General features: G+C 52.5%; 1 protein-coding gene across 1 annotated transcript; it reads right to left on the bottom strand.

The window, feature by feature from the left end:
• Positions 1-11,160: 11,160 nt before the first annotated feature.
• LOC141730032 (olfactory receptor 14J1-like) lies at positions 11,161-12,093 on the bottom strand. Its single transcript, XM_074546670.1, has one exon. The coding sequence runs from the start codon at positions 12,091-12,093 to the stop codon at positions 11,161-11,163; it is 933 nt and encodes a 310-aa protein (XP_074402771.1).
• Positions 12,094-14,895: the final 2,802 nt, after the last annotated feature.

Below are 14,895 nucleotides of genomic sequence, written 5' to 3'. Positions count from 1 at the left end.
AAACAGTAAAATCTCTTCTCACTGTCTTTTTAAATATAATGTATTCTCTTTGAATACATTACTGACATCTACTAAACCACAAAGGATTTGAAAATTAAAATAAAATTATCCCCTGAGGCTTGGCTTGTTCAGTTCTTCTGAATGTTAATGAGCCCTGGGACACTAAATTCCTGCACTGAAGAGCTGAAGGCTGAACAAGCCTCTGCAGCAGGAAAATTCAGCAGCAGCCTCCAAGGTGCTGAGGATGTCAGCAGCCCCCACTGAGGCCATCCCTGCCCAGAGACCGTGGGGGAATGGGCAGACAAGGAGAGCGTCCCTGCGGCTGGGGCAGCACAACTCAGAGGCACCAGTGGCTCCAGCTGGGAAATGGAGTGTGGAATGTGGCTGGCAAAGCCCTGCCTGGGCTGTGCCAAGCAGGACACACAAGCCCTGACCCCCATCCCCCAGATGACTCTCTCAAGGAGACATTTAAAAGAAATTACAATTGTTTGTGTACTCTGAGTTGGATGTACTGGAGAAATACTGACAAGAGATCTTCAAGAGGTTAAACAACCAAACAGCCTTTACTGGCATCTTTAGAAAAAAAGAGAAACTTGGCAAAATGTTTAATACAACATTCAATCAATCAAAAACCCTTCTCAAAGCATTACCTTGGTCCACTCAACTTCACAACTCTAAACTTGTTCATTTTTAAGTTAATCAAAATTTGCAAGAGGAGGGAATTAGAAGAAGACACAGAAAGGGAGAAAGAAGAAAAAGATTTTGAGAGGCACACACACAGCTACCAACTCCTGGATTCCACCTGTGTTCAGATGGAAATTCCAAGAGTAGGTAGGGTCAAGATGTGTGCTTGCCTTGTGGTCAGCCTTCAATACCCCTTGGTCTCCCAGGGGCTTTCCCCCAGGTGGGCCTTGGGCTCATTTGGTCCCTCAGGAGCTGGGCTGGGGCTGCAGAGGTGGCTGTGGAGCATTGCCTGTGCTGTGCCAGGGACTGGCAGACACTGCTGGGCTGGGATAGAGGCTCTGGGGGGATTGGGGTTCCAGGGCAGGGCAAGGCTGGACCTGTCCCTTCCTCCCCCCCACACAAAATGTTTTGAGCCAACAATCTCCCCCAGTCTGTCACGGTAAGGAAATGTTAGAGATGAAATCCCAATTCTGGCTATGGGCATCTGGCCGAGAAGGACAGTTCTTTTCCATAGGAAGGAAAGCACAGAGCTCCAGTGTTTGAAGAGCCTCACTAGGCTTAGTCCAGCCAGACTTGTCAGGAATGGGAGATTTTTTTCTCGGAGCAGTCTTTGGACATAAGTAATTTTGGAGGTGTGAGCCCAGTCTTGGCCATGAGTGCCTGGAGAAACAGGACAGTTCTTTCCCATAGGAAGGAAAGCACACAGCCTTCCCCAATGTTTTGGGGACAGATGAGAGGTGACCCTTTTAAAACCATTGCCAGCCAGACTTGTTCCGGCAATATTCCTATGGGAACAATCCCGGATATAAGGAAATTTGAAGGTGGAATCCCAATGCTGGCCATGGCTACCTGGAAGACAAGGACAGTACTTTTCCCTAGGAAGGAAAGCACAGAGCCCCAGTGTTTCAGCAGCAGTTGGGAAGAGACCCTCAACATGCCAAGGTCAGCTGGACAAGTCAGGCAGTCCATGGGAGGCCAAACTAACCAGACCTCTTCTGTGTCCCTTTGGTTTTTTGGGGCCCACAGTGTCACAATGGCCCCTTGATTACAAGAAGACCTGCAGTGTCAAAATGGACCCTTGGTTCAATGGGATCCCAGACTTTCACAATGGTCCCTAGGTTCCATGAGGCCTTGCAGTGTTACAGTGGTCTCTGTGGTTCCCCAGGCCCCACAATCTCATGTGACCTCTGTTCCATGAGCCCTGCAATGTTGAAATGGACCTTTGCACCTTGGGGGTTCGCGGTGTCACAATGGTCTCCTTTGGCTCCACAGTGTCACAATGGATGACTGAGGCCCCCTCTGTGTCACCCTGGACCTTTGGCTCCATGCAGCCCTGCAGTGTCACAAAGGCCTCTTGGTTTCACGAGGCCCCACAGTATCACAATGGTCCTCTTGGTTCTGTGGGGACCCCCAGGGTCACAATGGTCTCACAGGCTCCATGAAGCCTCACAGTGTCACAATGCTTTGCTTATTCCATGAGGCCTCATAGTTTCACTATGTCCATGATTCCACGAGTCATGAGTCTCCTCAGTGTCACAAGGGCCTCTTGGTTCCATGAGGCTGTAAAGTGTCCTAATAATCTCTCCACAGTTCCATGAGGAGAGATGTTCCCAATGTCACAAGGGAACTTTGGCTCCATTGAGTCGCACAATCTAACAATGGCCCCATGGTTCCATGACATCTCAAAACATCATAATGGTCTCCAGAGTTCCAGAAGGCCCCACAGTGTCACAATGGTGCCTTGATGTCACAGGGCCCCACAGTGTCACACTGGTCCCTTGGTCTCACAGGGCCCCACAGTGTCACAATGGTCCCTTGGTTCCATGGCCCTGTGCTGCTGCATTCCCCCCTCTCCTCCTCAGGCCACCCTGCCAGCTGAGAAATGCTCCTTGGGGCTCAGCCTTGGCCAACAGCCCCTGGGCTCAGCTCCTCTGCAGCTCATCACAAACACTGTCTGCTCCAGGCACTGCTGCTGCCAACCAGTTCCTGGTTCCTTTAGCAGCATCCCTGGGAACTGTTTCTGTTCCCTCAGCGGCACAACATCCCTGTTCTCACCCTGCCAAGCTGTTGGTGCCAAGTGTGGCCAGGATGAACCATTGCTGGGACTGAAGCCCCTCTCTTGGGGCCCTGCAAACAGCGCTCCAAAAGGAGCCCTTGGAGCTCTCCTGGGCCAGCGACTCCCTCTGAGTGGGGCCTCTCCCAGCCGGGAACTCTCCTGTTTGCAGCACTCGGGGATCCCGAACAACGACGGAGCCTGGGCCGATCCCCCCACTCCTCCAGGCTCAACCCTTCACCCGCTGGGGAGATGCCAAAGGATCCACAGGGAGCATTGCCTGCCATCAGGGGAATTGCTCACAGGTGCCTTGCACTGACTCTTTGTGTCTGTGTGAACACAGGAGTGCCTGTGCTGGGGAAATGTGGCAGAAATGCTGTTCTCTGAGGGGCTTGAGTGCCTTGGACAGCTAAGCAAGTCACACCTGTAAGTGAAGTTATGTCCTGAGAAATATCCTAAGTTTAATGCCTTTAAGAGTTGTTCTTTTGCTAAGTTGTTATGTTTAACATAAGTTATAAGCAGAGTTAGATACTGTTAAATGTTATGCCTCTGTTCAATTGCAAAGTCATGGGCTATAAGTTAGGTTAAATACTGTTAAGTGCTGTTCTTCCACTAAATTGTGAAATTAAAGGTATCAGTTAAGGTTAAGGTGTAAGTTCAGTCCTGTTAAGTTCGAGCTCTCTTAAGATTTTAGGCCATATTCCTTTTATCCTTGTCCTCACTGGGCTTTTGTCACACACACACACACAGGGACAGTTCTCAGTTCATTTCTGGTTTGATTGCCTGGATTTTTTTTTTTTGTTTGTTTTGTTGTTGCTTTGTTTCCTTGGTGTGCCTGAAGTGTCCAGTCAGGAGCAAAGTGACTCTTGCCAAGGAATTTTGTGCTGCTGTCCCATAATATTAAATCTGGTTTTTGCTGATCCCTTGCTGGGGATTTTTTCAGCGCTCTCAAAGCCTTGTGGGTAGCAGGGTGAAGGAGCCCAGGCCCAGGCTCTGGCCTGGGGGACACGGGGACGCTGCCGGGGGGTCCCTGTCCCCCTATGCCACCCCCAGGGCCCCGGCCCCCGTCCCCGTGTCAGGCTCTGGGGTCGATCTCGTGGAACATCCTCTGGGGGAGGCTGCGGGGCCGGGGGGACCCGGGGGGACAGGGGACCCTGCTGTGCACGAGCAGGGTTGGACTGCTCTGGGGGGATCTGTGAGGGGGGCTGGGGCAGAGTGACCTCCCCAGTGACCTCACACAGCCCTGTGATGTCACACAGTCATCTGTGATGTCACACAGTTCATGTGATGTCACACTGCCACCTGTGATGTCACACAGCTCCTGTGATGCCACAGAGTCCCCAGTGGTGCCACACAGCTTTTTTGCAATGTCACAAAGCCACCTGTGATGTCACAGTCCACTTTGGTGTGTCACACAGCACCCTTGTGATGTCACTGAGCCACCTCTGGGATGTCAGCCTGGAATGTCAGGCAGTTGCACTGTGATGTCAGAAAGCCACAATGCGATGTCAGAATCTGTTCTGTGATGTCACAACATGCTCTATGATGTTACACAGCCACCCCGTCATGTCACAACCCATTCTCTCATGTCACCGAGCCACCCTCTATTATGGCAGGATCTCCTCTATGGCCACACACCCTACTCTATGATGTCACAGAAGCTGTGTGATAGCACAACTCCCTCAGTTATGTCACAAAACCCTCTCTGTGATGCCACACTGTTATGAGTAGAAAAGTTGCCCATTTTATTAAAACGTTGCAGAATTCCCAGTTTGGGCCAGCTGCTGCCAGGGTGGAGTTCTAACTGTCTGTTGTTGTAATCACCTGTTGTTAATAGTTTTTCATTAACTACCTGTTGTTGATGGTTGGGAATTCCCCTTTTTGTCGAGTGGCTCCCTGCTGCTTCCTGGAGGATGGCACCTGGGACAGTGAAGAGGACGGGACAACCAAGTTGGCATTCAAATGACATCGGGGTTGGCATGCAAATGAGGAAGCCTCGCACCAAACCTAGCTAAAAACCCCTAAAAACAATGAACCAACATGGAATTGAGGGATCAAAGTGATATCTAGACATGAAGACCAGAATCCAGCGTCCGCTAAGACCCCATTTACCCCTCACCCTAACCTAAAAACATGCTCTTCTCTTTAGAACAGAAGTGATTGCAGCATTCTGTGATTGATATTGACCCAGGGTCTCTCCTCAGCAGCTCTGGCCTGCTCACAGAAGGTGTGCCTGGAGCTCTGACCCAGTGTGGACAACCTTGCTCCACATTGCCCAGTCCCATCCTGTCTGTCCTCACTGCCCTGGGCCCTGCTGTGCTTGCAGAGCTGGCTGCACTCAGCCTAAGAGGGGTTTTCCCTTTTTGTACTTTTTGCAGCCATCTCAAACTCCTGAGTTTCCCTACTGCAAACAGACATACTGCTCAAGTGTGTGCCAGCCCTAGGTGGCACCAAAGGCACTGCAGAGCTGCCCTGGGCCAGCTGTGAGGGTGGATCATCAGCCCAAGCTGCACTGGGCCCCTGCAAGGGGCTGTGGCCATGGGCACTGCACTGACCCCACTGCTGGGTTTGGCTGCCACGGCCACCGTGAGAAATGAAACTGTCCTTGGAAACACTGGGGAGCACTGGTAATGCTGTGGGAGACACTGGGACACACTAGGAGTGATCCTGGTGGATACGGGTGCAAACTGGGGACACTGGGGCCATTGCAGAGAAGACTGGGGCCACTGGCGCATCCTGTGGATGACACTGGGATGAACTGGGAGGGACTGGGAATAAACTCAGGTGTATTGGGAGGGACTGGGCTGTACCGGGGTTGTACTGGTCTGTACTGGGGATGAACTGGGCTGTACTGGGAGGGACTGGAGAGGTTGAATGGGCTGTTCCCGCCTCCACCGCATCCCATTTGCCAAGACTCCCGCCCATCACCGCCCGAATCCAATCAGAGCCAGAGATCGGAGACTCGGGGACGCTGCCTACGGTAGCCACAACTGTCGTTATGCCCCGCAGCCCGATTCAGCCCCATTGGAGCCAGGACTACAACGCCCGTCATGCCCTGTGCTCCCCAGAAGCCCAGGATCCGCCAACTGTTTGTCCCTTAAGTGTCTCTCAGACCCTCCAGGATCCCTCAGTGCCCCCTCAGCGCCCATTTGGGACCCCCAAAAGCGTCCCCAGACCCCCTGAGTGCTCCCAACCCCACAGATGCCCTGTACAGCCACTTCTGGGAATTCATCTCCACTCATCCCCCGCAGCCCCAGAGCTCCTCAGAACACAGTCCCGCGCCTAAAACTCCTGCCGTGCCCCTCGCCCTAAAAAGCCCGGTTGGAGCTCCCAGACCTCCTCCCAAGGGCTCCCAAACCGTTTACGTTCCCCCCCAAGGGCCTCAAGTGACGGCTCAGACTCAGAAGTGTCCCCCAAGTACCTTCCCGGACCTCTAAAATCTTGTTCGAACCACTTCTGGGACTACGGTTCCCATCATGCTCCGCGGCGCATGTCCCGCGTTTTTCCGGCCGGGACTTCATCTCCCGCCATGTCCCGCGCCCCGCCGAGAGCCATTGCAGCTGCGGCTCGAACTCCCATGATGCTCCACGGCCCCGTTAAACCATATGATACCCACGCCTACAATTCCCATCACCCCCCATGGCCCACAGAGCCCCATCCGAGCCCGCCAAGGGCCCGCCCGGACCCCGAAGGGCCCCAAATTCCCCTCCCTGACCTCCAAGGGCCCCCCTGGACCCCCAAGTGCTGCCCCGGACCCTGAGCTGTCCCTCAGAATCCCTGAGTGCCCCTCCAAGTTCCCACCCGGCTCCCCCAGGTGCCCTCCAGACCCTCAAGTTCTCTCTGAATTCCCTCCCCAGACCCAGAACTGCCCCAAATGTGCCCCAGAAAGGTCTCTAGGGACCCCTAAGTGGCCCCTTTTACCCTGTCTGTGAAAATGACAAAAATGATTACAAAAGGATTTAAAATGTGACTACTTAGCATAAAGAAGGAGAAATCAATAGCGAACACCGGTCTATGAAATAGTGACAGGAATTGTGTTACTTAGAACCAATGACCAATAAATTTTTTGCTTGCTAAAAATGCATAGATTTTGAAATATAAATAATGAAATTTGGTCACACAGATATAGAATAACACCATTATAAATAAATTGGAACAAATAATTATCATTTATTAATTCATTGCTTTTCAACAGGAAAATTCATAAATTTTTTATGCTTTGGGATGGCATTCTGTAAGAGACAGTCCATAGATCCCTCATCAGCCTCACAACTGCCGTCAAGGATGGAGATTGAAGCGCTCCCCAAGGACTGAGACTGAGACCCTTCAAATTCTAACCCGGGGTACTGGCCTGACTGGAGCGGGATGTCTGCCATGGGAAGCGGGATGTTTCCCATAGGAACCAGTCCTGAAACAACGGGCCCCGCTCACTACTGGCACTGGTTTGTGCTGTTCAGAACTGGACTGTCTGTACCTGTTCCCAATGGATTTATTCTCCACTGTTCCCTCCATGTGCCGTCCTGCTCCCTCCCGGCGGTAGATTATAAAAGAGCCCTGAGTTAACCAAAGACTTCGAAATTCTCCCCGACGTGACCAGAGGGATCTCTTGGCCAGGCCACAAGGATTTCATCTCTCTGTTGGTAGCTATTCCCTGCCTCCTTTCTCTCTTTCTCTGTCCTTTATATTCTTTCTAATCCTTCTGTTACATCTGCTGTGGGCACTCAATCAAAGGTGCATTTGTTTTGATTGAAAGTCCCTTGCCGTGCGCCTTTAGGTGCTGGAAAATAATGATAAATAAAGTACACATAGTTCATAGTATAAAACGTAGACACCAGCCCCGGGATGGGGAGTGTGCCTCTGTCTGACCTCTGGCAGGCCAGAGAAAAAAATGTTATAGATAAGAAACAATAAACAACCTTGGAAACCAGAGACGAAGAATTCAGACTCCTTCTTCAAAACACCAGGCTGGGAAAAAAGGATTCTTGGGGTCATCCCTGACTGCAGGGAACCCGAGATTGGCCTTCTGGACTACCTGGGTCAACATTAGAGTAAATCTGGAAGTTTTGCTTTAGCCTGTTAAGCCACGTTGCTGGAGTCTCGTCTTTTTCCTGGGTGCTGTCAAACGCTGACCTGGTATTACTCCCTCTAGGCACTGATTCTTTTATCCCTCTGGTCATCAGGGACCTGTGATCTCTCATATTCCTTCTCCCTTCTTCTTGATTAAGGTCCCAGACAGGCTCCACTAAAGGCATTTTTCGGTCACCTGGGCGCCCAGATTGGCTTTCTTACTCCCAAATTTTCATTCCTGCAGTTCTTATTAATCGAGTCTCTTCTGGGGAAAATAGGATGTTAAAGATGGAGCTCAGTTCTCCCCATGTATAAATATTAGGGCTAAAAATGGATCAATTTGATTTGCTATACCTACTGTGTCTTCCACTAAATTTCACAATTCTTTCTTAAAGTTTCTAACTTGGGACGCAGTCAAGGGAGCGTTTACAAATCCAATCTCACTGGCCACCCTGCCCATGGGAACTTCTCTGAGGGGGACAATTTTTCCACTTTAGCCACTTTGGTCCGGGTGTTACAACATCAGCTGTGGAGGCTGACTGGGTAACTTCACTCTTGGGCATGAGATTCTGAGATGTTGCTTGGCTTCTCATTTGTGCTGGGGAGGCAGAGCGGGAACTTGCTGGTGAATAAGGGGTGAATGAGATGGTAGAGGTAACGGGATGGTAGTGAAGGGTAAAGAGAGTAAGGAGAGGGTTGAGGGGAAGGTGGCAGAGGTATAACTGGGTTAGGAGGTGGTAAAGGAATGACAGCTGGGAGAGGAGGAGGAATTGGGTCCACAGACAGAGGAATTGGAGGAAGGATTTGAGGTACTGCAAGGGTAGGAGGAAGGAAGTGGTCAAGGGGGTCCCAGTTTTTGTCAGCCTTCCCAGCCTCTTCTTCTTCTTTTACTTTCCTAGCTTGCTTTCTTTCTTTTAATTTATAGACTCTTGTATTTTCCTCCTCTGAGGTGTACTTTAGTCAGCAGGTGACGTTCTATATGTGATGGGCCTTTTGCAGGAACTTGAGGCAAAACAGAAGTTGCATCACCTTTGGACAGAGAGGCAGGCAACTCAGGAAATGTTTAAGGATGTTGTCAGGTCATGCAGAAAGAAAATTAGAGAGGTGAAAGCTAAAGGCTTAACCAGGCCACTTCTGTGAAGGATAATAAAAATGTTTCTATAAATAGATTAATGGCAAAAGGAGGTACAAGGACAATCTCCATTCATTATTAGGGGAGATATGGTTACCAAATATGAGGGAAAGGCTGAGGTACTTAACCCCTTCTTTGCCTCAGTTTTCAAGAAAAAGACAGGTTGCACTTAAGAGAAGTGTTCTCCTGAGCTGGTGGATGGGCACAGGGAGCAGAACAGCCCCCTGTAAATGAGGAGGGAGTAGCTGGGGACCTGCTGAGCCACTCAGATGCTCACAGATGTCTCTGGGAGCAGATGGGATCCATCCCAGGGGGATGAGGGAGTTGTGGATGAGCTCCCCAAGCTGCTCTCCATCATTTACCATCAGTCCTGGCTCAGCAGGGAGGTCCCAGAGCACTGGAGGTGCCAATGTGAGCCCATCCCCAAGAAGGGCTGGAAGGAGGAGCTGGAGAACTCCAGGCCTGTCAGCCTGACCTGGGTGTCCAGCAAGGTTATGGAACAGATCACCTTGAGTGCCATCCCAGGGCACCCACAGGATGGCCGAGGGATCAGAGCCAGCCAGCGTGGATTTCAATGTCTGCACTGATGATCTGCATGAGGGGACTGAGTCCAGCATTGCCAAAATTGCAGATGACACCAAGCTGGGTGTGAGTGTTGATCTGCTGGAGGGTAAGAGGGCTCTGCAGAGGGACCTGGACAGGCTGGATCCAGGGCTCAAATCCAACAAGGTGAGGCTGAACAACACCAAGTTCTGGGTCCTGTACTTTGGCCACAACAACGCCTGCAGCACTACAGGCTGGGGCCAGAGTGGCTGGACAGCAGCCAGGCAGAAAGGGACCTGGGGGCACTGATGGACAGCAGGCTGGACATGAGCCAGCAGTGTGCCCAGGTGGCCAAGCAGGCCAATGGCTCCTGGCCTGGATCAGCAATGGTGGAATGGTGTGGCCAGCAGGAGCAGGGCAGGGATTCTTCCCCTGTGCTCAGCACTGTTTGGGCAGCACCTTGAGTGCTATGTTCAGTTCTGGGCCCCCAATTTAGGAATGACATGGAGGGGCTGGAGCGTGTCCAGAGAAGGGCAGCAAGGCTGGGGAGGGGTCTGGAGCAGTCTGGTTGAAAGAACAAGAGGGAGCTGCGATTGTATAATCTGGAGGCTCAGGGCAGACAATGTGGCATTAGGTTGCAGTTTAGAATTGGTGAACTCAGAATTTTGTCCCAATAAACCTGAGTGGTTTGCCTGCCATTCCCCAGCCCTTGCTGGCCCCAGGGGCTGATGGCATTTGTGCTCCCTCAGGTTCATGTCCCCACACCAACAGCATGGAGGTGCTCCCCCTACTCTGTGCAATGCAAACAGGGGCTGCTGAGCCAGTGCTGCCGTGTCTGTGCCTGCAAGGATGGAGCACCTGTGTGAGCTGGGGGAGAGGCCAGGGCTGCAGAGGGGGGATGTTGTTGGCAGCCCCATGAGGACGCTCTGGGATGCTGCCCTGGGCTGTCCAGCACACTGGGGATGGATCAACCCCTGATCTGCTGCTCCTTCCCATCTCCCCCAGGGCCCTTGCAGAGCCCCAGCCATGCTGTTTGCCCCCAGCCTGCCCACAGCCAGCCTGGGGCTGCTCATGGGGATTTTCTGTGCTGAGCATTGGTCTGGGTGTGTTCTTGAGAGAGTCTGGGCAAGGAGCCTGGAGCCCCCAGGGCCTGGCCTGAGGTGTCAGCGCTGCCCCAGCAGTGCCCATGGCCTGTCCCTGCTGCAGCCCCGGCACTGCCACCCCCAGGGCTGTGCCCGGCCCCGAGAGCACTCAGGCCCTGCAGCAACACCAGGGCCACCAGGGCAGCGGGGCAGGGCCACGGCAGCAGCACTGGCAACACCAAGTGCTGCTGCTGCTGGGCACAGCTGCTGGCCAGCACTGATCTGACCCCAGCTGTGCACACAGACATTGCTGCTGCAGCTCCTGAGAAGGCACACAAGGAGGATCTCTGGTGAAAACTTTGCTGGGAGATGCTTTAGTTCATTTACAGTCACTGAGAGCACAGCTCCTCATAGAAACAGGCTGTGGGTCACAGTAAAGGAGAAGGGAAACAAAATGAGAAACGGCAAAAACAATGACATCACTTTGTAGACAATATTTTAAAATTAAAACAAAGATAAAAGAAGCTCTAAAGTGGAACTAAAAGGAAGTATTGAAGATTACTTTTATTACAAGTGATTGGCAGAAACGGGCCAGTAGTTTAATGTTTCTGAAACCATCCAGTCATCAGTGCCCACATGGAAGCCTTGAGCTCCTGGTTCCTCAGGCTGTAGATGAGGGGGTTCAGGGCTGGAGTCACCACTGAGTACAGAACTGACAGGGCCAGATCCAGGGATGGGGAAGACATGGAGGAGGGCTTCAGGTAGGCAAACATTGCAGTGCTGATGAACAGGGAGACCACAGCCAGGTGAGGGAGGCAGGTGGAAAAGGCTTTGTGCCGTCCCTGCTCAGAGGGGATCCTCAGCACAACCCTGAAGATCTGCACATAGGAGAAAACAATGAACACAAAGCAGCTTGAGGCTACACAGAAACTTACAGCAAGAAGCCTAAGCTCCCTGAGGTAGGACTTGGAGCAGGAAAGCTTGAGGATCTGTGGGATTTCACAGAAGAACTGGCCCAGGACATTGCCATGGCAGAGGGGCAGAGAAAATGTATTGGCCGTGTGCAACAGTGAATAGAGAAAGGCACAGGCCCAGGCCGCTGCTGCCATGTGGGCACAAGCTCTGCTGCCCAGGAGGGTCCCGTAGTGCAGGGGTTTGCAGATGGACACGTAGCGGTCGTAGCACATGATGGTCAGGAGGGAAAGCTCTAATGACATGAAAAACACAAAAAAAAAGAGCTGAGCAGCACATCCTGTGTAGGAGATGTTCCTGGTGTCCCAGAGGGAATTGTGCATGGCTTTGGGGACAGTGGTGCAGATGGAGCCCAGGTCAGTGAGGGCCAGGTTGAGCAGGAAGAAGAACATGGGCGTGTGTAGGTGGTGGCCGCAGGCTATGGTGCTGATGATGAGGCCGTTGCCCAGGAGGGCAGCCAGGGAGATGCCCAGCAAGAGGCAGAAGTGCAGGAGCTGCAGGTGCCGCATGTCTGCCAATGGCAGCAGGAGGAAGTGCCTGATGGAGCTGCTGTTGGACATTTGATTTCTCTGGCCATTGGGAGCTGTTCATGGAGAAAAGTCAGTGACCGGTTGGGAGAAACTGCCTTGCTGTGCAGACATAGGAGGGGCACAGGGACCTGTCCTCATGTTCCTCTTTGAGTCTCTGCTAACACAGAAGGCCCTGTCAGCATCTGCCCTCCCACTGCCAGAGAACAGGAACGGTAATGTCTCTTTAAATGTACTAGTGTTATTCACAGCTTTTCTTCATCTCCCCTGCTGATTATTTTTGGATGTCAGAAAGTCTCGGCATTTCTGCTGCCCTCAGGGAGAACAGTGAGTTCTCTGAGGAAAGGTGGTGAGTGGAGAGGGAGGGAAGGAGGTCTGTCACCCTATCCTGTTCCAGGATTCTCTAGGCTTTCATCTTTCCCAGACAGAGGATGATCACCCTCCCATGTTTCCTTTAAAAACCATCCTGTCATTGCTGAGAGCAGATGGATCCCCACAGTCCACGAAATGTCCATCCCCTTCTCAAGGTCTCAGCCCCACATTTGTACCCAGGACAGGGCTCATGTCACCAACGCAACAGCATTTTCTCATCATAGACCTTCTGTGTCTCACCATGGGACTTTTAGATAACACAGAGATGCTACAGGACAGGAATGTATCCTGGAGGGAAGCTCAAGGTTTGGACTGAAATCTCAGGGATATTCGAGGTGTCCTTATGATGGCATGGGATGAAGGGAGATGCAGCTCCTTCCCTGGCTGCCCTGACAGCATTGCCCAAAGCCGGGCACTGGGGACAGCGTCACCCTGAGCCAGCTGTGCCCCCTGCCAGAGCCCCCAGGGCCAGGCAGCAGCTCCCAGCCCTGTGCTCTGCAGAGGGAACTGGGCGCGGGGCTGCAGAGCTGCCCCACGGCTCTGCTGCAGCTCTGCCTGCACAGGAGGGGCTGCACGCCTTGGAGCCCCAGCCCTGAGGGCAGAGGCTGGGCTGGGGGCACAGGAGGGAGGGGGCTTGTTCAGAGGGAGGGGCTGCACTGTAGGGGATCCTGTGGACATCTCTAAACTCTCCCTGCCACAGCATTGCTGGGGTTTGTTTTCTCTCATTGCCTGATCTTCTCTCTGCTTCCTGGAGATTTTCCTCCTGCAGGTGTTTCCCTGTGCCTGATCTCTCTGTGCCAGCACTCACAGAACCCAAATCTCTGGGCACTCTCCTTGGCCTGACAGAACCCTGCCTGCTTTCAGGGCACTGCCTGGGAGCAGGTTCTGTTTGCAGGTGGGAGAAAGGACAGCTCAGACTGAGCCTGATGGCTCCAGCAAAGGGGATGCTGGTGTTGTCCACAGGCAGAGTGGCTAAAAGTACATTAGGGATCTCCTGTGAATCTACAGAACACAAAAATAACAGTTCCAATGTCTCAGGAACTTTTAACATTTCATAATTAATAATTCATAATCAATCTTTAATGTTAATTCCCCCACTCCCTGCCATTCTCCAGTATTAGGAAACTGAATACATAGTCTTTGGAAATGTCCTAATTTTTAATGAAATCCTTGTATTGGAAATATTTTATGACTGACCAGCGTTCCTCAGCATGTCAAAGCTTCATGAGCATTTCACCTCTCCTGCACCAGAAATATTCGGAGTTTTACTCACAGAGTCTGTAGGCATTGGGATGTTCCAGCTTTAGGAGATCACTGCAGGAGCTGCAGCTGCATTTTCCTGCAGCTAGAGGTTCCTGTGCCAAGGGCTGGCAGTGATTCTGCCCCAGGCACTTCTCAGCACCTTCCCAGCCCTGACTGATTGAAGCTCTCTGTGCCTCTGTGCTGTGCCCAGGGTGGCTGCAGGCAGTCCCCAGTCTTGCTGGGCTGGCAGAAGAGCTGCTCATCAAGAGAAATGTGCTTTTGAAGGTCTTCTTGGTTTGCCAGGAGCTGCTTCTGTGCCAGGAGCCCAGCCCAACTCAGCAGCACAGACACAGCACAAGGACTTTAATGAGCCTCTAGGGCTTTGATGTTGTTTACATCAAGCTCAGTCCCTGAGAGAGTGTTCAAAAAACTTCTCAAGAACTCAAACTTAAATTGAAAGTCTGAAGTTTCTTGAAGTTGTTATGGGTCCCACTGAGGAACATAACTCAAAAAGTGTCCCCAGTTCCAGTTAGAGCAGAACACTGGAGGCAATGATGGCAGCTGGAGACAAAGAAGGCAAAGGTGTCTCTGGTGCTGAGCAAAGCTGGATGTGTTTGAGGAATGCAAAGGGCCAAGGCCTGAGCCCCAGCCCCTGGCCAGGCAGATCCTGTCCCTCCCTCCTTGCTCAGGGCTCTTCCTGGGATGGGCACTGGCATGTGGGGATGTGCAATGCCAAGGGCAGGGGCATGGGGCGGCCCCTGCCAGGCTGCTGAGCAGGGACAAGGAGGCAATGAGGCCCCAGGCCTGCAAGGGTCACTTGTCTCCTGCTCCTGCCTCAGGCCCAGGCCCAGCAGCCATGGCCAAAGTGCTGCCCAAGGTGGCTCTGGCAGGGCTGTCTTGCAGCTGCTGCCCATCCCTGTGCCCTGTGCAGCCCAGGCTGTCCCACGGTGTCCCTGCCCTGCGCCTCTGTCCCTGCAGGCTGTTGGCATCCCCCGGCTGCCCCACCTGGCTGGGCCCTTCCTTTGCTGACAGCTCTGCCTCCTGCCTGCCTCTGCCTGCCCACACAAAGCCTAGGGATGACCCAGACTTATTCTGGGGGCCATGTTGTGTTGCCCGAATGATAAAGGACACAAAACTCGGATAAGTTTTGTGCGGCGCTTTATTGAAGGGCCCGGGGGCCTGCGGACTAGCGTCCCCAAAAACAGAACCCCAAAATTCACA

The sequence above is a fragment of the Zonotrichia albicollis genome, chromosome 9, assembly GCF_047830755.1.
Source record: "Zonotrichia albicollis isolate bZonAlb1 chromosome 9, bZonAlb1.hap1, whole genome shotgun sequence".
Classification (NCBI taxonomy): domain Eukaryota; kingdom Metazoa; phylum Chordata; class Aves; order Passeriformes; family Passerellidae; genus Zonotrichia; species Zonotrichia albicollis.
This window is presented reverse-complemented; position numbering and strand designations above follow the sequence as displayed.